We start from the raw sequence: 25,772 nt of genomic DNA on the forward strand, positions 1-25,772 counted from the left end.
ACTACATTTCCCATGATGCTCATACACTCTGCGGAGTAGTGGAACATCATGGGAAATGTAGTTCCAAAACATCTGGGGTGCCAAGGTTCTCCATCACTGGCCTAGGCTATAAGAAGACTGCCAAGACCCTGAAACTGAGCTGAAGCACGGTGGCCAAGACCATACAGCGTTTTAACAGGACAGGTTCCACTCAAAACTGGCCTCACCATGGTCGACCAAAGTTGAGTGCACGTGCTCAGCGTCATATTCATAGGCTGTCTTTGGGAAATAGACGCATGAGTGCTGCTACCATTGCTGCAGAAGTTGAAGGGGTGGGGGGACAGCCTGTCAGTGCTCAGACCATTTGCCACACACTGAATCAAATTGGTCTGCATGGCTGTCATCCCAGAAGGAAGCCTCTTTTAAAGATCATGCACAGGAAAGTCTGCAAACAGTTTGCTGAAGACAAGCAGACTAAGGACATGTATTACTGGAGCTATGTCCTGTGGTCTGCTGAGATCAAGATAAACTTATTTGGTTCAGATGGTGTCAAGTGTGTGTGGTGGCAACCAGGTGGCGAGTACAAAGACAAGCGTGTCTTGCCTACAGTCAAGCATGGTGGTGGGAGTGTCATGGTCTGAGGCTGCATGAGTGCTGCTGGCACTGGGGAGCTACAGTTCATTGAGGAACCATGAATGCCAACATGTACTGTGACATACTGAAGCAGAGCATGATCCCCTCCCTTTGGAGACTGGGCCACAGGGCAGTATTCCAACATGATAATGACCCCAAACACACCTCCAAGATGATGACTGCTTTGCTAAAGAGCTGAGAGTAAAGGTGACAGACTGGCCAAGCATCTCTCCAGACCTAAACCCTATTGAGCATTTGTGGGGCATCCTGAAATGGAAGGCAGAGGAGTGAAAGGTCTCCAACATCCACCAGCTGTATGATGTTGTCATTAGGAGTGGAAGAGGACACCAGTGACAACCTGTGAAGCTCTGGTGAACTCCATACTCAAGAGGGTTAAGGCAGTGGTGGAAAATGATGGTGGCCACACAAAATATTGACACTTTGGGCCCAATTTGGACATTTTCATTTAGGGGTGTACTCACATTTGTCGCCAGTGGTTTAGACATGAATGGCTGTGTGTTGAGTTATTTTGAGGGGACAACAAATGTACACTGTTATACAAGCTGTGCACTCACTACTTTACATTGCAGCAAAGTGTAATTTCTTTAGTTTTGTCATATGAAAAGATGCAAGAAAATATTTACAAAAATGTAAACTCACACGCCAAGGGCTCCTGCTGCTGTCAAATCACAGCCAGTAAGAAGAGAGTGGGAGGGTGGGGCCAAGAAGTGCTATGTGTGTCAATGGGCACATAGAGGGCACAGAGCTGGGTTCGGAATCAAACTCACAGGAGTGTCCCCACCAAAAGTGGCTTGCTTTATATATAGCCTAACATCAATAGTATGTAAACTCTTGGAGGGGATGATAAGGGACTATATACAAGATTTTAGTAATGAAAACAGTATCATTAGCAGTAATCAGCATGGATCCATGAAGAATCGTTCTTGCCAAACCAATCTACTAACCTTCTATGAGGAGGTGAGTTCTAGGATGGCAAAGGACCTGGGGGTCCTAGTAGATGATAGGCTCAGTAATGGCATGCAATGCCAAGCTGCTGCTAACAAAGCAAACAGAATATTGGCATGCATTAAAAAGGGATCAACTCCAGAGATAAAGCGATAATTCTCCCGGCTCTACAAGACTCTGGTCCAGCCGCACCTGGAGTATGCTGTCCAGTTCTGGGCACCAGTCCTCAGAAAGGATGTACTGGAAATGGAGCGAGTACAAAGAAGGGCAACAAAGCTAATAAAGGGTCTGGAGGATATTAGTTATGAGGAAAGGTTGCGAGCGCTGAACTTAATTCTCTCTGGAGAAGAGACGCTTGAGAGGGGATATGATTTCAATATACAAATACCGTACTGGTGACCTCACAATAGGGATAAAACTTTTTCGCAAAAAGGGAGTTTAACAAGACTCGTGGCCACTTAATAAAATTAGAAGAAAATAGGGTTAACCTTAAACTACAAAGAGGGTTCTTTAATGTAAGAGCGGCAAGGATGGGGAATTCCCTTCCACAGGCGATGGTCACAGCAGGGGACATTGATCGTTTCAATAAACTATTAGATAAGCACGTGAACAACCGCAACATACAGGGATATAAAATGTAATACTGACATATAATCACCTACTATGTAACTATGGTTTTATCAAATGCTCTGAAGAATAATCTGTGCATGCTTGCATGAACATTTAAAGTGGTTGTAAACCCTTACAACACACTTAGACCTACAGGTAAACCTAGATTAAGGCTTACCTGTAGGTCCAAGAAATATCTCCTAAACCTACACGGTTTAGGAGATATTTACCGAAAGACAGGCACCGCTGTCTACAGCGCATGTGCTGTAGACAGCGGCGCGCAGGCGCACTGAGCGCGCCGTGGTCAACGGCGATATGCCGCGAGTGGCGGCTCCCGTGCGCATGCGCAGGACTGACGTCATCGCGGCTTCGCCAAATGACAGCGGCGGAGCGACGAGACCCACCGAGAAGATGGACGCTCGGAACTACAGGGGACATCGGTGACTTCGCTGGCTCCTGTGTCAGGTAAGTGACACATAATGGACTACTATGCGATGCATAGTAGTCCATTATGCTTTACCTTTGCAGGGAATGAAAGAGGAAGTAAACTCATCAGGGTTTACTTCCTCTTTAACAGCGTGCAGCCATCTTTATAAAAGTTGCAATTTTTTATATTGTGTAAAGAAGCCTATTGTCATTAACTTTTTTGGGGGGAGTAGATTTATACTTGCTTTGACAACAGTTAGGCCCTTTTTACACAGGGTGGATTCTGTTCTGATTAGTTGGGGATAAGCTCACAGATCTCCCTGCTGATCAAGCAGAGCAGGCGGTTGACACATCCGTAGGTTTTTGCAGAGCGGACACGGACAGAACCCGATCTGCTCTATGAAGGGCTGGAAGTAAACAGACTCTGCTGTCCGCTTACACTTGACTACCTACAATCCAATCCACCTAAATAGAAGAGAATGGGTTTTTGTTTTGTTTTTTGTTTTTTTAAACAGGCCCAAATCGGCAAGTGGGTGTAGACAAAAATCTGTTTACACCAACCTATCCATAGAAATGCATGGACCTTCCAATCAGGTCCGCCTGAAACACTAACAAGCGGATATAAATAAGATCACATTTGTGAAAGGGGCATTGTTATTTGAAGGGAAACATTCCATAATCCGGGCAAACAATGCAGTAACTGCAATCAACATACCTACAATACACCTGAGTCAACAAATGGTTGATGACCTTGTCCAGCTTATATTTTCTGTAGTCTTCCAGTCCATCTTTGAAAGCAATGATGGTGAGGACGGCCAGCAGGGGGAGCATAGTGATCTCCTTCTGGAACGCTTCCACCAGCGGGACCCAGTTCAAGAAGACCAGAAAGAGGAAGTACAAATTGGCTGCTCTGAAAAAAAAAAAAAAAAAAATAATAACTGAAAACCTTCTATTTTCACACAAGCTTGCTAAAATACTGAAAATCAAACTGTAAAACAAGCTTATGATTTAAATTTAGCTACCTATTGGTGCTTACATTCACATTTCCAAGTCAGCAGAAGCCTTGTGGCACAGCAAAAGCAAAAAGCAGAAAAAAAAAAAAAAGTCCAACCTGCAAAACTTCAACACTACCAGTAGTTGCAAAGACTGGCATGCCCCCTATATAGCTCTGACTAGGGATGAGCCAAACACACCCCTTTTCAGTTGGCAGCAGAACATGCGAACAGGCAAAAAAAAAATGTGCGAACACATTTAAAGTCTATAAGACACAAAACGTGAAAAATCAAAAGTGCTCATTTTAAAGGCTTGTATGCAAGTTATTGCCATAAAAGGTATTTGGGGACCCGGGTTTGTTTATTTTTTTATTTAAATTTTTTAGGTGCAGCGATTTCAATTATGCATGAAGTGAAACAATAACAATTAAATATTTTTATATATATCGTGCCCTGGGGTGTCCTTAGTATGCCTGTAAAGTAGTGCATCTTTCCCATGTTTATAACAGTACCCCAGCAAAATTGCATTTCTAAAAGGAAAAAATATGTAATTTAAAACTACTTGTGGCTGTAATGTATTGTTGAATTCTGGCAATATACAGTAGATAAAAATACCCCCTCAAAACCCCCCCAGCCTGCCAAAATCCATACCATGCCATTCAGGTCTGGTATGGATGTTAAGGGGAACCCTGCACCAAAATTCTTTAAAAATTAGTGTGGGGGTCCCCCAGGCCTTATATACTCTGCACAGAGATATACAGTGCCTTGCGAAAGTATTCGGCCCCCTTGAACTTTTCAACCTTTTGCCACATTTCAGGCTTCAAACAAAGATATAAAATTTTAATTTTTTGTGAAGAATCACCAACAAGTGGGACACAATTGTGAAGTGGAACGAAATCTATTGGACATTTTAAACTTTTTTAGCAAATAAAAAAACTGAAAAGTGGTGCGTGCAAAATTATTCGGCCCCTTTACTTTCAGTGCAGCAAACTCACTCCAGAAGTTCAGCGAGGATCTCTGAATGATCCAATGTTGTCCTAAATGACTGATGGTGATAAATAGAATCCACCTGTGTGTAATCAAGTCTCTGTATAAATGCACTTGCTCTGTGATAGTCTCAGGGTTCTGTTGAAAGCACAGAGAGCATCATGAAGACCAAGGAGCACACCAGGCAGGTCCGTAATACTGTTGTGGAGAAGTTTAAAGCCAGATTTGGATACAAAAAGATTTCCCAAGCTTTAAACATCCCAAGGAGCACTGTGCAAGCGATCATTTTGAAATGGAAGGAGTATCAGACCACTGCAAATCTACCAAGACTTGGCCGTCCCTCTAAACTTTCAGCTCAGACAAGGAGAAGACTGATCAGAGATGCAGCCAAGAGGCCCATGATCACTCTGGATGAACTGCAGAGAACTACAGCTGAGGTGGGAGAGTCTGTCCATAGGACAACAATCAGTCGTACACTGCACAAATCTGGCCTTTATGGAAGAGTGGCAAGAAGAAAGCCATTTCTCAAAGATATCCATAAAAAGTCTCTTCTAAAGTTTGCCACGAGCCACCTGGGAGACACACCAAACATGTGGAAGAAGGTGCTCTGGTCAGATGAAACCAAAATCGAACATTTTGCCCACAATGCAAAACGATATGTTTGGTGTAAAAGCAACACAGCTCATCACCCTCAACACACCATCCCCACTGTCAAACATGGTGGTGGCAGCATCATGGTTTGGGCCTGCTTTTCTTCAGCAGGGACAGGGAAGATGGTTAAAATTGAGGGGGAAGATGGATGCAGCCAAATACAGGACCATTCTGGATGAAAACCTGTTGGAGTCTGCAAAAGACCTGAAACTGGGACGGAGATTTATCTTCCAACAAGACAATGATCCCAAACATACAGCAAAATCTACAAAGGAATGGTTCACAAATAAACGTATCCAGGTGTTAGAATGGCCAAGTCAAAGTCCAGACCTGAATCCAATCGAGAATCTGTGGAAAGAGCTGAAAACTGCTGTTCACAAATGCTCTCCATCCAACCTCACTGAGCTTGAGCTGTTTTGCAAGGAAGAATGGGCAAGAATTTCAGTCTCTCGATGTGCAAAACTGATAGAGACATACCCCAAGCGACTTGCAGCTATAATCGCAGCAAAAGGTGGCTCTACAAAGTAATAATGCAAGGGGGCCAAATTTTGCACGCCCCACTTTTCATTTTTTTATTAGTTAAAAAAAGTTTCAAGGGGCGTGGCTTCGGCATGGCAGCGGAAGGTCACTAGTTCAGTGAGCTCCCGGCCGGAGGCACTCGTGCGGCGCAGCAGGCGCTAGTTGACGGCACCGGACAAAGCACCAGGGACCCTAGAGGTACGGGAACCGATCCGCCGCACTTTTGAGCTGATCCGCGGCATGGATCGCTATTTACAGCAGTTTAAACAGGCGGCCTCCACCCCGGCAAAATCCAAGATGGCGCCGGCGGGACATGCTGCCGACGCGCCGTACGGTGGGGGGGTGCCCAGAGCTGTGGACAGCAGAGAGAGGAGGATTACACTATGCCGCCCTGCTCTCCCCTCAGTGATCTATCCCCCTGCCTCCCCAGGTCGCTGGCTGCATCGCCAGACAGGACAGGGGGATTGTTTGACTCTGTGCAGGCTTCCCCAGGTACACACCCCCCCCTCCCTGCTTCTGCTCTCCTACCAGGCTCCAGCACACAGGAAGACATGCATGCTCATTCTACCCTTGCTCAGCAATTTGGGGATGCAATGCAGGAACACCCCACACATAAATTATGGGTCCTATTGCAACAGCTGCCTACTAGAACTGACTTTGAAGCTCTGGCCACTAGAATGGAGCTGGCAATGAGGGGGGAGATGCAGGCCCTCAAACAAGAAGTCGCTGCAATAGACACAAGGGTCTCCGCTGCTGAGCAGATTCAGGAAGTGTTGTCTCATAGGGTGCAGGAGGTCCAGACAGCACAGACAGGTATCAGCGATCAATATGCCCAACTGCAGTTGCTGATTGATGACTTGGAAAATCGCAGTCGCAGACAGAACATTCGTCTGAGGGGAATCCCGGAGTCGGTCCAGCAGTCTGACCTCCGATCGATGGTGATCACTGTATTTAAATCGGTACTTGGACCGGCCACGAGACACCGCAATTACCTTGGATCGCGTCCATAGGACGCTTGGCCCTAACTCCAATGTTCCTGACAGGCCCAGGGATGTCCTCTGCTGTTTGCACTCCTTTAGTGTCAAAGAAGAAATCCTGCGACAGGCGTGGCGAGTGGGAGTGCTGGAATTTGATGGTGCAGCGATACACCTGCTCCCGGATATTTCCCGACGCACTCTACTGATGAGACGGGCGCTCAAACCTATATTGGACAGTATCAGTACGAAAGGCCTTACGTACAAATGGGGCCACCCGTTTCATCTGATCATACGCAAGGGGACCGAGATCTTCGCTCTACGCCATCCTTCGGAGCTGCCGCACCTATTTGCCTTTGCCGCTATTGACCCAGTCGTCGTACCCAACTGGCTCCTGCTGAATGCTCCTTTGAATGTCCAGCAACGTCCCACCGCCGGAGGGCAACGAGGCGCCAGAACCGGCTGACGCGTCCAGAGGGGCCGCTCACGAGACCCACGGGGACCGGCTCCTTGACTTTCCGGAAGACAGGTACTCTGATATCCTCCCTTGCTGGTCCTGTTGGACTGTCCCTGTTTTTTGTTTTAAATTTTTTTTTTCTTTCCTGTTTTTTGTACGCCCGGCCAATGCTTACTGTGGCTAATTGGTCGCTCTTGGCGATCGTGCCCACTTTAAAGCAGACCGAACTGTCCCAGCAGAAGGACTCACCCAGCCTCCCGGATTGAATTGGACGCTTTTTCCGCCCTTGGACTTGGGGGGGGCGGTTGTTTTCCCTCCCTCCTCCTGGGCTTCCCGTCCGCTGGGCCCCCCCCCTCTCCCCCCTTTTTTTTTTTTATCGGGGGGGAGGGTGGGGGGACCGTGGATAGAACAAGAACGCTGGGGGTTCTGGGGATCGGGTGTTGGGGAGTCTGGGGGAGGTGGGTGGGAGGATGTGGGATGGCCTCCATTCCTCACCGTATTACATTCCCCATGGGATTTCGGGCTTGCTGGGCACGATACTGAGGCTGTTGCTTACAGATGTTGGGTTTGGGTTAAATTACTTTCTGAGTCCCCACGGGACGCACTTGGTTTCCTTCTATGTGATTTTGGTTTAAATGTTATCTTTGCCATGTTGGTGTTGTCTTTTTGTCCTGTTATTATAATGTTATGTAGATTACTTCCTGCTGTTGCTGCGGGGGTCCCAATGGCTGGGACTCCACGCTTGGCTGTGCCTTACCACCCCCCACCTTAGGTACACTCTGCCCTGGTGGCAGTAGTTCTCCTTTTTGGAGATATACCCCCTGATAGTTTTTCTTCTCTTTCCTCCCCTCTTCTATCTCCCCTTTCGCCCAGCTCTTCCTTGAGCCTATTTCCGCCTTCGTTCTCACCCTTCGCTTTTTCCCTCCCCTTCCCCTCCTCCCCCCCCCCCCCTCTCTCTCCCCTTTCCTACCCCCCTCTCGGGGAGCAAGTACTCCGATGCCATGGCTCTTGACATTCCAGGAAAGGAACTTAAGGGACTCAATTCCCCAGAAAAGCGAACCAGCTGTCTGTCCGAACTCTGGAGGCAGAGAGCACACATAGTCTTTCTCCAAGAGACCCATTTCCGAGCAGACAGGGTACCAAGACTTGCTAGCAAGCAATTCCCGGTGGCTTACCATAGCCCATCTGTCTCATCTAAATCCAAAGGGACAAGCATCCTACTGTCCAAATCGCTCCACTGGCAGTATCTGGATGAGCTTAGAGATCCAGAGGGCAGGTTCCTGCTTTTAAAGGGAACAATAGACTCCGGCACCTTTACCCTTGCTAACTACTATCTGCCCAACACGAATCAGGTACAGGCCCTGGATGCTTTTCTAACCATGCTCGAAACGTTCAGTGAGGGCATTCTTGTAGTGGGCGGAGACTTCAATCTTACCCTAGATCCCTCTAGGGACTCTTCGGTACAGTCCTCCTCGCTATCCCAAAGTGCACGTCGTACCCTTAAAGAGTTGTTACATAGCCATCAACTGGTGGACATTTGGAGGATTTTCCATCCACGAGACCGGGACTTCACTTTCTACTCTCCCACTCACGGATCCTATTCCAGGATCGATTTTTTTCTTATCCAGCACTCCACCATCCCCCTCGCCTCTAAAACAGCGATCGGCCAAATAACGCTCTCTGACCATGCCCCGGTCCTTTTGGAACTTACGATCCCACAATTATGCCAGCAGACGCCGCTTTGGCGTTTGAACGAAACGCTCCTCAAAGACCCCGATGGAGCGGCGGAGATTCACACTAACTTGCGAGACTTCTTTGCCAGCAATTCAGGTTCTGTATCTAATCCTCTATCCGTCTGGGCAGCTCATAAATGTGTCATCAGGGGGATCCTTATTAAGCTGGGCCACGCTGCAAAGCAGCGTCAGGCTAAAACTCTGACAGACCTCCTGCTGAACCTCCATCGACTGGAACAGAGGCACAAAACGAGCTCTGATCCCGCACTAGAGGCGGAGCTTCGCTCCAGACGAGAGAAGCCATTAGAAATCACTCTTTATACCAAGCCAAACACGTCCTACTTAAGGCGCGACAATCATTCTATGAATATGGGGACAAGTGTGGTCGTTTATTGGCCAACGCACTTAGGGCGAAGCGAGCACAATCGTACATCCCTGCGCTATCCACTTCGACGGGATCCAAGATACATGCCTCCCCGGACCTGGCAGCGACTTTCCGAGAGTTCTATTCGAAGCTCTACAATTTAGATCAGTCCCGGGCAGATACCGCCCCGGCCACTGTCATCTCCAATATCCAGCAATATCTTAGGGAGACCAATCTACCTACGCTCTCTGCGACCGACCAAGAATTGTTATCCCAACCTATCCGCGTAGAAGAGCTGACGGCAGCCATAGCGGACACACAGCCGGGTAAGGCTCCGGGACCTGATGGCTTTACGCTGGCCTATTACAAAACCTTTCAGACACAGTTGGCCCCCCAATTTGCTAGAGCCTTTAATGCTATCCTGGAGGGGCACCCCATTCCTCCGGATATGCTAAGAGCATCTATCTCTGTGATTCCCAAACCTGGGAAGGACCCGTTGTTATGCGCCAGTTACAGGCCCATCTCTCTCCTGAACTGTGACGTTAAGCTTTTCACGAAAATCATAGCTTCCAGGCTCAGCGGCTTTATGCAACAACTGGTGGCTCTTGACCAAGTGGGCTTTATTCAATCCAGAGAGGCGAGAGACAACACTATCAGGACGCTAGACGTCATAGCGCAGGCGAAGAGATCAGGCACCCCACTTCTACTATTGTCCGCTGATGCAGAAAAAGCTTTCGACAGGGTGGATTGGGGGGTTTCTCCAGGAAACGTTACGGTCCTTCGGTATGCCCGAATCGATCATGGCCTGGATAGCCGCTATATACTCTAGTCCCACTGCCACGGTCCGGGTTAACGGGATAGATTCGGAGCCTTTTGAGATCTCCAATGGGACCAGGCAGGGATGCCCACTTTCCCCCCTTCTTTTCGTCCTCTCCCTGGAACCGTTTATTAGACACATACAGGATAACCCTAATGTAAGCGGGGTTCAGTCGGATCACTATCATCACAAAGTGGCTGCATATGCGGACGACCTCTTATTCTTTATCACAAAACCTATTACGTCTCTGCCCTCACTGCTACAAGAATTAAAAAGATACGGCACCTTATCCAAGTTTAAGGTCAATCTTCAGAAGTCGGAGGCTCTGAACGTATCTCTATCAGACCGCACTTTGGCAGGTCTACGACCGTTTTTCCCATTTAAGTGGGCCACCTGGTCTATACAGTATTTGGGCACCAGAATACCAGCAAACTCCAAGGACGTTTTTTCCCTGAATTTCCAGCCACTTTTGGCGACGCTAACAGCGGACATTAAGAGATGGGACCCTCTAGCTCTATCGTGGTTCGGGCGCTGTAACGTGCTAAAGATGAACGCTATGCCACGACTCCTATACCTCTTACAGGCATTACCCGTTAAAATACCTCAGTCTTTCTTTCGTGCTGTTCGCTCAATTTTTACCAAGTTCCTTTGGCGCGGCAAACATCCGCGGATTGGAAGGACACTGCTATTGCGACCAAAACTGAGGGGCGGTATTGGCTTCCCGGACCCTGCCTTATACTACACAGCGATGCACATGACGTGCGTGGTTGACTGGTGTCGACACGGGGAACTGAAGCTTTGGGTCCAGTTGGAACAGGAAATGGCACGGGCCCCTCTGGCTGGCCTGCCCTGGGCGGGGGGGCAGTTGGAGTCGTGTGTGACTACTCACCCGTTAATTGGCCCCTCGCTCGCTGAGATGGAGCGTTTTTTTCGCCTATCCAATCTGCCCAATTTTCCTTCTCCTATGACCCCTATTGTGGGGCACCCTGGATTCCCTCCAGGCCTGCAGGATCGGGCCTTTACCGGGCAAGCCCCGAAGGGGCTTCGGAGAGCAGCTCTGTTTATGGGACCAATGGGCTGGATTCCCATGGGCACCATAAGGCGGGAACAAGTTCCAGTGGCACTGAATAGCTGGAGAGCTCGGCAGCTGGCCCACTTCCTCGGATCTTTACCTAATTATTTGCTCTTCTCTAGACAACTCCATCCTTTCGAGGACCTGTGCCTAGAAGCCGGCCCAATTTGCGGGTCCCTCTCTAGATCCTACAAAATCCTGACGGAAGCACATTCCTCCACAGATCCTCCCTTCCTGGCTAAATGGGAAAGGGACCTACAAACTAAATTCTCTGAAAAGCAGAAGGACAGAATACTTTTTTTCGCCCATAAATCGTCGCTTTGCAGTAAATACCAGGAGATATCATATAAGCTGATCACACGCTGGTACCGCACACCGGTGGTGTTGGCAAAATTTTTCCCCGGTCAATCTGACCGCTGTTGGCGCTGTGCGCAACAGGCTGGCACCATTCTCCACATTTTTTGGGACTGTCCTCAACTACAAACCTTTTGGCGACCAGTCCTGAGACTTATCCACAGGTTTACGGACATTTCCCTAGACAACGATCCCGCGGCAGTTCTTCTTAATCTAACTCCCATGTCGAGCAAACGTTATCATAAGTCTTTACTTAAACATCTCCTCAATGCAGCCAGGGCCTGCATCCCCAGTCAGTGGAAGCAACAATCTGCTCCAACGGTGACCCAGTGGTTCGCAAGGGTGAACGACATTGAACGTATGGAGGACCTGACCGCCACAATGAGGGGCAAAACGGAGGAGCATGGGAACAGATGGTTCTACTGGACCCAGTTTTGTTTTTCTGCGGAATACCTTAACGCGATCTAGCAAGCTCGTGATGAATATCGGAGATTGCTGTCTCAAAATATGTCCAGCTATCGCACTGGCGGGCCGGGGGGGGGGGTTTCTTGCTCCCTGAGAGGGGATCCAGCCCTACCCACTCTACCCCCCACTACCCCCTTTCCTCTTCCTATCTTTTTTTGTCATTTCAGCCCCCACTCTGCTCTCTCCCCCTTTTCCCGCTTTTCAACCCTACTTTTTCTCTTTTACTTTAATAAACGAAAAATACGGTATGTTCCGACCCCAGTTGAATGTAGCACGATACTCTTCCCCTATCCACGGTTATCCAGGTGTTTCGAGGGCTACAGAGCTGAAATCTATGACCTTTTGAGCAAAGGGGGATCCTCAGGGGTTGGTGACTTAACTTCATTTCCAATAGCCCACACAATTGTCCAGGTATCCTTCCCCTCGGTTTTTCTTACTGATGGCTCTGTTTCTTATTGTTGGCTCTGTTCTCCACACACTACGAGTGTCTGTATGTAACCGTATGTATCATGCATCCTGTGAAGTTACCTCTGTATTGTTTGTCGCATACTACTAAATAAATAAAAAAAAAAAAAAAAGTTTCAAAAATCCAATAGACTTCGTTCCACTTCACAATTGTGTCCCACTTGTTGGTGATTCTTCACAAAAAATAAAAATGTTATATCTTTATGTTTGAAGCCTGAAATGTGGCAAAAGGTTGAAAAGTTCAAGGGGGCCAAATACTTTCGCAAGGCACTGCATATATAATGTGTTGGTGGTACCAGAACACTGTAACCCCTCGCAGTTACTCTTGTTGGGGGCAGGAACGGGTCCTGCTGTTTAATATATCAAAAATTTTAATTATGTGCCCCCCGTTAAACAGGAGCAGAAAAATTTGGCCTTGGGTGGTGGTGGTGCCCTAAACCAAAAATATTGTTGGAAGCTAGCATCATCAAGATTGAGGAGTAATAGGATAGTCAGCATAGGCAGGTCTTCAAGGGATACCAGATCCATAGCAAATTCAATCAGTCACATCAGCATCAGTTGCTTGATAGCTACTGATCCAAGACCAATTCAATTTTATGAATGTGAGCCTATCAACAGAATCTGTGGACAGACACACACTTTGATCCATTACAAACCCTCCAGCAGCACTGAATGTGCTTTCAGAAAGAATGCTGGGTGCAGGACAGGCCAGTAGCTCAACTGCATATTGATTGATGAAGTTCTGGCCAGTGGTCCATCCTCGAGACCCAGTAACCCAGTGGATGCTCTGTTGGAAAGGCCTCCAAGTCTGCTCTTGCCCCTAGATATCCCTGCACTATATAATGCAGATGCTAGCAATGGTTGATTAAACTGATCAGACCTTGGCGCTGAGGACTGAAAAATTGTTTAAAAGGCATCGGTCAGCCGGCCATCTTCTCCATCGCTCTTCCTCTGACTGAACGAAGCCTCAGCAATACGTTGTTCAGCACCAGGAAATGGTAACCTCCCAGGGTCTGGAAATGCGTTACACAAACCTTTCTGCAAAGTCTACTGAAGACATTTCATCCTCTGCTCCCTCTGCCAAGGCAAGATGAGTTCTGCAACTTAACCCTTGTAACGTGGCTCAAGAAGGGTTGCCAGCCAGTAATGATCCCTCTCCTTGATACCAAAAATCCTATGGTCCTTTCGCAGACTTTGCAGAAGGGAGGCCAGGGAGGCCATGTAGCATAAGTTTGCAGATTCTGAGTCCTCTGGGTCACTAAGGATCACATTATCCCCAACTACCTCCTCCTAGCCATGTACAGCTCCTTGGGCTTCTGAGGACTGAAAACCATCCCTTGGGAGACTGCTGCTGAGCGTTATCCTCTAGATCCATGCTGACACAATCCTCCTCCTACTTCTCTTTTTCCTGTGTGTTTGGCAGGCCCACAGGAATGCTATCTGGATAAAGGGGGCCTTGAGAGGAAAGGAAGTCCTTCTCTTCCCACCACTGTTCTGCCTCAAGTGCCCTGTCAATGATTCCACAAAGCATGTGCTCCAGCAGGAAGACTAGAGGGACAGTGTCACTGAAGCATGCATTGTCACTGCTCACCATCCTTGTGGCCTCCTAAAATGGTGACAGGACAGTGCATGCATCCTTGATCAGTAGCCACTGGCATGGTGAAAAGAAGCCAAGCTCCCCTGACCCTGTCCTGGTGCCATACTCGCACAGGTACTCATTGATGGCCCTCTGCCGTGTGTGCAGCCGCTGCAGCATTGCCAATGCTGAGTTCCACCTGTTGGGAATGTCACAAATGGGGCAGTTGGTGGGCAGGTTGCATTCCCTTTGAATGTCAGCCAGCTGAGCACTGGCATTGTATGACCGGCATAAATGACCAGATTTTTCTGGCCTGCCTCAGGAGATCTTGTAAGCCAGAGTACCTGCTCAAGAACTGCTGCACCACCAAATTCAGGATGTGTGCCAAACATGGACCATGGGTCAAGTGTCCCTGTCAGAAAGCAGAGAGAAGGTTGGTGCCATTGTCCCATACAACCATTCCTGGCTGAAGCTGGTGTGGCGGCAACCACTTCTGAGCTGGCCCCTGAAGAGCTTACAGAATCTCTGCCCCAGTGTGGCTCCTGTCCCCTAGGCAGACCCACTCAAGCATTCATGGCATTTTTTTAGCCTGACTGCTTGCATAGCTCCTTGAATGCTTACGGAGCACTGCTGGTTCAGAGGACACACACATCTGCAGAAGAGGCCATAGAGGAATTAGAGGAGTAGGATGGAGGAAAGAGTTGTGACAGAATCACCACTAGTATTTTGGAGGTGTGATGGCGGAACAAGCTCCAACAACACTGAACCTTGTCCTGCATCCTTCCCAGCTGCCAGCAGAGTTACCCAGTGCACTGTGAAGGAAAGGTAACGCCCCTGCCCATGCCTGCTGGACCATGAGTCAGTGGTAATATAAAGCTTACTGTTGACCGCCCTGTCCAACAAGGTCAAAACATTGCCTTCAAAAGGGGCTGGTAGAGAGTCGGTATGGCCTTCCGTGAAAAGAAATGGTGTTTTGGAACCTGCCACTGAGGTACAGCTCATTCCACAAATTCACGAAAGGGGACAGAGTCTACCAGCTGAAAAGGCAGCAGTTGCAGTGCTAGCAATTTGGCCAAGCTAGAATTTAGATGCTGAGCATGTGGACGGCTGGGACTGAATTTCTTTTTACGGTTCAGCAACTGGTGTAGGGAAATTAGCCTGCCAAACTGAATTGGTGGTGTACTGCTAGCAGATTGCCTGCAAGTACTTGGGACACCTATTTCTATACCTTCATTCCTCTCAGCGCAGGTTTTTGAGAGGACTGAAGGTATAGGAGGGTTGGAGATCCCAGATGAGGAGCAAGAAGTTCGCCTTTTTCTTTGATGTGGGTCTTTCAAGTGTGGCGCCAACGGACTGCATGGCAGGTCGTCATATGTCTTGTCAAGCATGTGGTGCCCAAGTGACTGCTGTGGCTACACTTCATCCTCTTCAGACATAGGCTGCAAACAGCAACGGTGCAACCTGCAGCACACGTCGAAAAAAGGCCCACACCAAGTAACTTTTAAAGGCCAGTGAGGAGTCAGCAGCGCCCTGCACCTGTGGAGCTCTGCGGTGTGATGCAATAGGGTGGCTGCCCTTAAGCTGCCCCCTAGAGGACATCCTGCCTCCTTGGAGTTGTGCCACTTCCTCCTCACTTTCCTCCTCTCTTCTATCAGGCACCCAAGTACAGTCAGTGATCTCATCATTCCCTCCCTCATCACTGGAGAAAACTTGGCAGTATGCTGCAGCTGGGGGAACATGACTGCGAGTTTCTTGTCCTTCTGTGGCACCCACTATCTCTAGGCTCATGTTACTCGCTTCCTCAACCTGGAAACCAACATTGGAGCCTTCAAATCGCTGTGCATCCTCCAGCAGCATGTACCCGACACTGGTCAAATAGTTCTGGGGACTCCCTATGCATGATGGTGGGGCTACGGAAAGAGCAACTGCAGACAAGGAGAAACTACTCTAAACCTGGGTGAGGATGAGGAGGATGAGGATGGCTTTGTAATCCACTCCACCAACTCTTTTGCATGTTGTGGCTCAATAACACGGCCAGCAGCAGAAAAAAATAAATAAATAAATAAATAAAGAAGACGGACAAGCATGCCCCACGGCCACCTGCAGAGGATGCACCATGTCCACGACCACCACTGTTGACTGTAGACACAGAGGCTGCTTGCCCTCTTTTACTGGCCTGTGAGCATCTGCTTCTCCTTGGTGGCCTTCCGGACAGGATGCATTTTTTGCTTTTCCAACACCACACTACACTGTATTAGTGTACACCGCCTGAAGTGTATTAGAAACTGTACACACTATATTAGATACTGTGTATGAGAAAAAAAAAAAATATATATATATATATTCTCGAGTATAAGCCGAGATTTTCAGCCTCTTTTTTGAGGCTGAAAGTGCCCCCCTCAGCTTATACTCGAGTCATCGCTGTCTGCCCGCTCGATCAGCGTGTCGAGCAGACAGACAGCGGCCATTCTATGATTCAAAAGCCGCGCCTCCGGCTCCGCCTTCGCCTGTGATAGGCGGAACACTGAATTTCCCAGCAGCCTGTGTTCCGCCTATCACGGACGTCGTATCATCCTCGTACTACGGACGAGGATGATACGACGTCCGTGATAGGCGGAACACAGGCTGCTGGGAAATTCAGTGTTCCGCCTATCACAGGCAAAGGAGGAGGCGCGGCTTTTGAATTTTACAATGGCCGCCGACGAAGAGGGCACGGGACGGAGGCAAGGCAAGGCAAGGCACGGGACGGGACGGGACGGGACGAAGGCAAGGCACGACACGGGACGGAGGCTCGGGACAAAGGCTCGGGACACAGGTAGGCTGGACACACACACACACACACACACACACACACACGGATGGATGGATGGAGACACACACACACACACACAGGGATGGATGGATGGATGGATGGAGACACACACACACACAGGGATGGATGGATGGATGGATGGAGACACACACACACAGGGATGGATGGATGGATGGATGGATGGAGACACACACACACAGGGATGGATGGATGGATGGACACACACACAGGGATGGATGGATGGATGGACACACACACACACACAGGGATGGATGGACGGACACACAGGGATGGACGGACACACAGGGATGGACGGACACACAGGGATGGACGGACACACACACAGGGATGGACAGGCATGTCTCACCCTCGGCTTATACACGAGTCAATAAGTTTGCCAGTTTTTTTGGGGGTAAATTGGGGGCCTCGGCTTATATTCGGGTCGGCCTATACTCGAGTATATACGGTATATATAAATATATAAAGGGACACATTCTCCAATGCAAAAATCGTATATTATATCAATTGCTCTCAAGGCATAAAAAGGCTACACATAACAGCAATACTTTTATATTCAACACTACAGGATGTAGCTTCACGGGTGTATCGCACTCAATTATCGCTAATTAGTGAGAAGCAGTTTAACCTGCTAACCTACCTCAAGCAGCCTCTAGAAAAAACATCCTTAATGTATAAATATCATGCATCTAACAATTAAATAATCCAAAATAGAAGTCAAATTTGGTTATTATATCAATTAACAAATAAATTGGCATACAAAGGATCAAAAAGGAACAAAAAAAAAAAAAAAGGAAGGAGGGGAAATCTTTAAATGAAGACACTAGTTCTGGTAACAAGGGTTTCCCTCATTTTGCAGGGATTTCCTCTCATTTCCTATTCGGCTATGGGACATGAAGTAAAGTGAAGCTCGCCAGAGTTATAATCTACCCTCACTAACATGAAAAAATAAAAATAAAATAAAAAAATAATTGCCTTTAGTTCTACTTTAAACACTGACAACGGCTATTGAAGCATGCATCATTGAGATTTTGATAAATGCTATCCTGGTGTCAGGAAAACTTGTCAGCAGAAATTCATGCAGATAAAAGAGGAACAAAGCAGCAAACGGGAACGGCAATATAGAGGGGATAGGCTTTGTTCATATTTCAGGTCTGAGGTTTACAACCACATTAAGGAATTCTATGCATGAAGGTAAAATAAAACTTTTGTGCAGCTCTCCCTCCCTTCTTATACTTACTTGAGCCAGATCTTGACCCAACACTGTGCCAGAGAGCAGAGTCCATTTCTCTCCTCACTGGCTCAGACACAGCAGCGGGAGCCATTGGCCAGTAACGAGGGAGTCGGGGGCCGGGCTGAGCCATGTTCTTTGTGTCTTAAGGAGTGAGCACCCACGGGTGCCCCCATAGCAAGCACTGTACAGGAGACAGGGGTCAGAAGCGCCAGGGGGGAACCGCAGCAGAACAACATCGGGGGGCTGCTCTGTGCAAAGCCATTGCACAGAGCAGGTAAAAAAACTAAATCACAAATATGTTGTATTTAATTAACACTTTGCCTTTGGAATCACTTTAATTTTCTTGACTAACAGAGATGCCGCTAAAGCGAAAACATGCTTTAAATATATTTGAGGTGTCTATAATTGTTATTCGAGGGATCCAGATTTGTCATGCTATCTGCCAATTCTTACACAGCTCTGGCATTATAACAAGTGTATTAACTAGAATGCTGGCTTCCTTCCAAACCCTCTGCTTGAATTTCCAAAATGGATTGTATAACGAGGCTCAGCCAGCAGACAATGACATTAGAAAGGTGCAGGCACAAAGTTCTATACAGAGTAGCATAATGCTTTCCATATATAAAAAGAGTGGCATTTCAAGTATACATGAAATATTAGTGCAAATGCGACAATCACTGGCCTGCTATAAAATATACAGAATACACAGTAACAGGAACGTCACCAGCAGTGACCGCTGAACACACAGACTGTGCAGGAACCTACCTGTGAAACTGTTCGAATAAGTTCCGTGGTATGAAGTTCAGTAGAGTGTAATTAGTGGTCCGTATCTTGTTGTTCTTGTAGCCTTTAGTTAGCCTGTCATACTCATCCTTGAATTGATCCAGGTATGGGACAACAACCCTATGTTTAGGAGTTCCGCTCCCCGTGTCGGTAGATCTGCAGAATTTCAGGTACGATCGTGGCACTGAGGCACTCCTCTGGGTTTCGTTGCTGCTGCTCTCCGCCTGTGCCACTTGCTGCCATCTGTGACGGGCCCATTGGAGGGGTCTGGCCATATCGATCCAACTTGTGGTGAAAGTTTTCTTTAGTCTAGAAGGAGAAAAGTCAAAAGATTGTTTGCAAAGGCTGTACACGGTGTAAGATAGTTACATAACATTGTGTACACTGGAGCATTGGCCTGAAAGGGCTGAGAGAGAAGAAGACCACCCCAGGCCCTTAAAGGGGGTCTTCACTACATCTGAGCACCACAAACCAAAAACACTATTTAATTCATTTTTAAAATTCAAAGCAAACTCCCCCATCCGTGTCTATTTGCTTTATTTTGTTGAGAAATCACTTTGAACCCCCTCAGCAATTCTGGCAGTGGGCATCTTGGGCAAATGATTCATGTAGCATTTACTATCTGGAATCCATCAGCCCTTAGCACAGTCATGCATGCAGGAGAGTGTGCTTGTAAAGACATATTCGGCGATCCATCGCAGTTTGCTACGGAAGTGATGTTCCGTCGCGGCCATCTTGCTACACCCCACACTCGTCCAGAGTAAGGATACACTAAGAAGGGGGGAAGCGGACATGTTGTTGGACATGTTACACCCACCAGAGTTTCGCATTTTACACGTATTTATAACAGTAAGCGAGTTTATATAGTGAAATACAGGACTTAGAACTCTGACTACTTAGATCTTTTATTTTAAAAGCAGCGGCAACCCTGCTCATCTCACAGATTTGATAATCTTGCAGAAGTTTGCTGCTTTTAAAATTCAACATCTAAGCAGCCAGACGGAGTTCTGTATTTCACTATAGAAACTGACTTTACTGTTATAAATATGTCTAAAATGCAAAACTCCGGTGGGTGTAACAACATGTCTGCTTTCCCCCTTCTTAGTGTAAGCTTACTGTGGGAGGAGTGTGGGGTGCAGCAAGATGGCGCCGATGGAAGGTAATTTCCGTAGCAAACTGCGATGGGACGGCAAATTTGTTGTTACAGTGCTTAGCTGAGAAAACCCCTCCTCCTCTTTCTACCCTCCTGAAGACTCCTGGGATGTATGACTAGACAAGAAACCAGGAAGTAACTGAAGAAATGTTAAAAAAACACAAGTAAATATAATACACTTTCCCATTTACTAATGTTAGCAGCACGAGGATTAAAAATAATCAATGTTGATTGGGAGCGTGAAGTTCCACTTTAAAGGCCATGGGCCATGTTTGTGTGGGAATATAGTTACATAGTTAATCAGGTTGAAAAAAGACACAAGTCCATCAAGTTCAACAAAAAAAAAAAAAAAAAAAATACAGCTTATTTGCTTGAATGGGCTGCTATGCCTGCTGGAAATGGTTTCGGAACCATTTTGAAAACACATCGGCCAGGAAATCACATGTTGCTTTTGCACAATGAGATTTCACGGAGGTTCCCACAAACACGCTGCGCTGTGAGATGCGTTTTATTAAGAATGAATGGCAGTCCAGCGCGTTTTTAAAGAGCAGCGCGTTTTTCCTGTGGGCGATTGTGGGTGCAGGAACAGGTGTGATTCCAGCACCAGCAATAATGTGAACCAGGCCTAAAGCGGAACTAAACTCACCGATATAATGGCTTCCCAAAACAGTTACATTTAAGGCATGCTGTGAATCATAACTGTCACAGTTGCTTGTGTTATCAACTGAACGGTCAAGCCATCAAATGACTGGTGTCATAATTGATTACATGTGCAGCACCTTGAGAACTACGGATCAAACAAACAGAGGCTAAGATGGCAGCTCCCTTGGCTGTAAAGGAGAGGAGGGTTTAGTTCCACTATACTACCTTGGAACCCATCAACTAAACACCACTTGTACCACACCCAGTCACATCAATTAGAGCAGGAGGGAAGAGAACTAGGCGGTCAATTAGCTTTCTGGCACCAAGAACCCCATGTTAGTGAAGACGTTTTTTGGTTTTGTTTTGTGCTAAAAAGTCATATTTTGAAAGTGGTCAGAAATCTGAAAACGATTGCAATGCTTTTCTTGATGGGGCGCAGGTCTTTTTAATGGGGACACACTGCCAGTACAGTATGGCAAATGCTTTATTAAAGCTCCTCTCTGGAATCTAATAAGAAATCTAAAGAATTATAGAGACACATTCCTGCTCTGTGAATACCATTCATCAAAACATCGCTAAATTATCTTTATGAATTCCCCTGTATGTCTAAGACACACATTGAAATTCTAACATGCCTCGACCCAAGGAACGAGTGTCGGTTTTAAACAGGTACATGAATATGGGGTGCACACTGTGAGCGGAGGGGCACTCCGATCATATGGGCAGCCAAGTTGGGAGGTGGAGCCTAAAACTAGTCCTCCATCTGGTAAGTAGACAGTCATAGCCAATGGACAGCCTGCTATAGAATCTGCCCAATGCCAATTACAAGGAGGGAGTAGACCTGTTGGGGAAATAGTGTTTCAGCTTCCCCATCTGGCTCCATCCACTGTCAACGTTACTTGTTGTGAGGAGGTGGTCGGCCGTGAAGCGGAGTGTCCCCGTGTCCTTTATGGACACACTGGAACGTGCATGCTTTTGCGTGTTCCATTTCCGTCAACCCATTCATTTCATTAAGATGCCGCACATGCAAAACGTATGGCAGGCACGACTTAAAAATCAAGCCTGCACCAAACTGCATGGTACTGCTGTACAATGAGTTTTTGTGGCTGCAAATGTGTGTTTGTTGGATTCATTCGGGGTGGCATTAACAATTAATGGCACCCATGTATGTCCAACAAGGCCAATACGTTCCCACACAGTATGGGAAATGTGCATATGCCCCAAACACATATGGTGTGAACCAGCCCTTACAACCAGTTACTGGTGGGGCAGGGGTGGCTAACATGCCACCTGCTACACAGCGTACAGAGACAGGCACTCTGCCTGTCGCTGTACACAAACTTAGAGTTGGTCCTCGTTACCTCCAGTTTGGCCATCTATGTACTAGAAATATTTATTTTTGAATCTGGTGCAGTAAAAGTGCCAATAGTAAAAACTACCAAAATCAAGGATTTTGAAATCTGGCGCAGGCCATTTCACCAGAAAAGTGTTGTTAAGGCTTTTTGAATTCCCCCAGCGTGTTACAAACCTTTTTATGCTTTTCATTTGTGTGCAAAACACACACGCGCTAAAGAGTGCCTTAAAGCACAGAGCTGGCATTGTAATGGCAGAATTCTCTGCTCTATAAGGAATGTTGCACTGTGGAGTAAGTTCCAGTTATATGCAAGTTTTTCAGACAACTGGTGGAGGAAATAAAGCATGACCCCCTTTATTATCCCATGCTTTTATCCAATGATACAGTGATTAGGATAAACCAATGAAACAGACATAACCATTCCCATAGCTTATTGGGAGTACATCTACTAAAGATCCCATGAAAGACAGGAAACCATCTATCTTATCACATGCTTTACATTGCAGAAGTATGCTAGCCATACTTGCACATTTTATAGGGAAAAGCGAGCCCATCAGCAAGCTTGCTTTTGCTTTAACCACTTCAGCACCGAAAGGTTTACCTCCTTCATGACCAGGCCATTTTTTTGTGATAAAGCACTGCGTTACTCTAGCTCACAATTGCATGGTCGTGTGATGCTGTACCCAAATAAAATTGATGTCTTTTTTTTTTTTTACCACAAATAGAGCTTTATTTTGGAGATATATGATCACCCCTGTGGTTTTTATTTTTAGCACTATGAACAAAAAAAGACTGACAATTATGAATAAAAAACAATATTTATTTTCCGCTATAAAATACACCCAATAAAAAAAAAAATTATTAAAATATCTTCATCAATTTAAGCCAATATGTATTCTGCTACATTTTTTTTTTGATAAAAATAAAATCCCAATAAGCGTATATTGATTGGTTTGCGCAAAAGTTATAGCATCTACAAACTATGAGATATTTTATGGAATTTTTACATTTTTTTACTAGTAATGGCGGTGATTAGCGACTTGTAGTGGGACTGTGACATTGCAGCGGACAAATCAGACACTAAGTGACACTTTTTTGGGGACCAGTGACACGAATATAGTGATCAGTGCTAAAAATATGCACTGTCACTGTACAAATGACACTGGCAGGGATGTGGTTAACATCAGGGGCAATCAAAGGGTTAAAATGTGTCCCTAGGGGGTGCTTTCACTGTAAGAAGAGAGATGTAGCTTCTGCTGTCAGAAAGGTGATCTGCCTTGTTTATATTGGCAGCCCACTGTTCTGTCTGCCTCAGAAACGATCAGCAGGTCCCGACAGACATCGGGTTCGCCGGACCCAGTGATTGGCTCCCGCTGTGTCCAATCACAGCAGGAGCGAGTTGCCAGCAGCACATGTGCATGCCCCAGACCCAGAAGAAAAAATATAAAGATAAAAATCACGCACAGGTACACGATTTCCTGCAAAAAGGGTCGCCCTGCCGCATTATATGTATGTGTGGGGGGGGGGGGGGGGGGGCTTGGGGGTGCGACTGCAGGGTTAAATGCTTGTTTAGTATAGAGATGCAGAGGTTAGATGTAATACCTAATTTCTGGCTCCAGAAAGCTCCTTCTATCCATGTGTTCAGTCAAATGCACTGTCCTCTCTAAGGGCCAGTTCACACCACATGCAGTCCAATGCGTTTTTTTCTGCATCAAAAACGCATTGGAAAGTAGGTTATATGGTTTTCAATGGCATAGTTTGCATCAGTACTTTCCAGTTCTAGAACAAGAAAAAAAAAAAAAAGTAGAAGTAGAACATGCTTTTCATTTTTCCTGCACTAGACTGTAGTTATCCATAAATTTTTGGGGTTGGCTTTCATGGCTTAGGGCCACAGCGAGGTACATATGAAGGCCATTTGTAGTGCGTTTGCTGCATTTGCGATGAGGAAAAATGCAGCATGCTCTATTTTTTTTTCTAACAGCACTGAACTGCACTGGAATGATATGAACTATTACCATAGATTATCTTGATTTGAGCAGTCTATGCAGTTGGAGTGCAGTTCAAAATGCATCCAACTGCATTCAGTGTTAAAGAGCTCCATTGCAGCCCATACATTTTATTCGTTCAACCAGCATGCTGAACAAAAAAACAAAAAAAAAAAAAAAAAAAAACACATGCACTGATTCGAGTGCCCCATCTACTTCGAATCCTCTCCGCTGAGCTACTGTATTCTGACAGCAAAGAGACTTCTCCACTGAATACGTCGATCAGCATTGGCAGCCATAGCCTGCAAAGCTGATCCAAGTGGGAAAAATCCAAAAGGGCGATTTTACAGAAGGTTAATTGGTAGATTGACTTCTGTACAACCACAGTGAACATACGTGGATCGAAATTGGGCCAATCTCTGCTGAACCGACCAAATTTAGTTCCATATATGGGCAACGCTCATAAGCTTGTCTTCTCACATACAATGCAGGGATAACAGCCCTGATGCCAATGGACTGTGCACACCCTGGAACTTTGGGCAGAAGAGAACAGCGCTGGTGCCTGCTGGACCAAGGTATAGATTTTTTTGAACATTTGCAGAATAATTTGCGATGATCGCTGCTGGACACACACACACACACACACACACACACACACACACACACACACACACACACACACACACACACACACACACACACACACACAAAGTGAAGAGGGCAGGCGGCCGCACAGAAATGTCTGATTGCTGACCCTATGATTCGCACTCACCTAAATCGCCTATTTAGCCTAACAGACCAAAAGGGAGAACGTAGGAAGTTCATGGTTTGAAGCTCCACTCCTGGCTTGCCATTAAATCTAGAAATTTCCTGCAAATCTTTGCTGTGGGTTGATGCCAGGGTTCTCTTACTTTTTCCTTTTGAATTATATTCAAAAAACCTTTTTTTTCATATTTGATAGAGCAAGGGAGGGTTACAACCTCGATCAGATTTTTTTTTCCCCACTATCTGTGTACCATTGGGGAGATTTCCCTTCACTTCCTGTTCTCTAGCCTAAAAGCCCCATACACACCATCAGAATATCATACAAAAAAAATACCACTTTTGAAGCGATCGTATGATAATCCAATCGTTAGTACACAGCTTTCGGACAAAATTTTCAGACACTGTAATACGAGGACAAAACAAAACTAAACAATCTATTAAAACAGAACCAAATCAGGAAGGCCTTTGCACTTAATAGTCGATGGAAGACCTAAAGGAGATTGTACAGTGTCTTGAAAAAGTAATTTTCCACATTTTGTCATATTACAACCAAGAACATAAATGTATTTTATTGGAATTTTATGTGATAAACCAACAAAGTGGCACATAATTGTGAAGCGGAAGGAAAATTATAAATGTTTTTCTACTTGTATTCAGCCCCCTTTACGCCGATATCCCTAACTGAAATCTAGTGGAACCAATTGCCTTCAGACGTCACTTAATAAATAGCATCCACCTGTGTATAATTTAGTCTCAGTATACATACAGCTGTTCTGTGAAGACCTCTGAGGTTTGTTAGAGAAACTTAGTGAACAAACAGCATCACAAAGGCCAAGGAACACACCAGACAGGTCAGGGATAAAGTTGTGGAGAAGTTTAAAGCAGGGTTAGGTTATAAAAACATATTCCAAGCTTTGTACATCTCACAGAGCACTGTTCAATCCATCATCTGAAAATGGAGAGAGTATGACACGACGGCAAACCTAC

The 25,772-nt window shown here is 46.4% G+C and overlaps 1 protein-coding gene across 2 annotated transcripts in view; it reads right to left on the minus strand.

Moving 5' to 3' along the window:
* The window catches only part of ATP10D (ATPase phospholipid transporting 10D (putative)), a 148,430-nt gene that overhangs the window by 74,311 nt on the left and 48,347 nt on the right, over window positions 1–25,772 (minus strand). For both annotated transcript variants that reach the window (XM_077477534.1, XM_077477535.1), the window contains 2 exons: window positions 18,869–19,195; window positions 3,329–3,523 (listed from right to left, as the gene is read on the minus strand). In XM_077477534.1, the coding sequence (XP_077333660.1) occupies window positions 3,329–3,523; window positions 18,869–19,161 (488 nt within the window). In that variant the 5' untranslated portion in view covers window positions 19,162–19,195. The remainder of the gene's footprint in view (window positions 1–3,328; window positions 3,524–18,868; window positions 19,196–25,772) is intronic.

This window comes from Lithobates pipiens, unplaced genomic scaffold (assembly GCF_037356315.1).
Source record: "Lithobates pipiens isolate NorthernLeopardFrog02 unplaced genomic scaffold, aLitPip1_a1.2 Scaffold_13, whole genome shotgun sequence".
NCBI classification, from domain to species: Eukaryota; Metazoa; Chordata; class Amphibia; order Anura; family Ranidae; genus Lithobates; species Lithobates pipiens.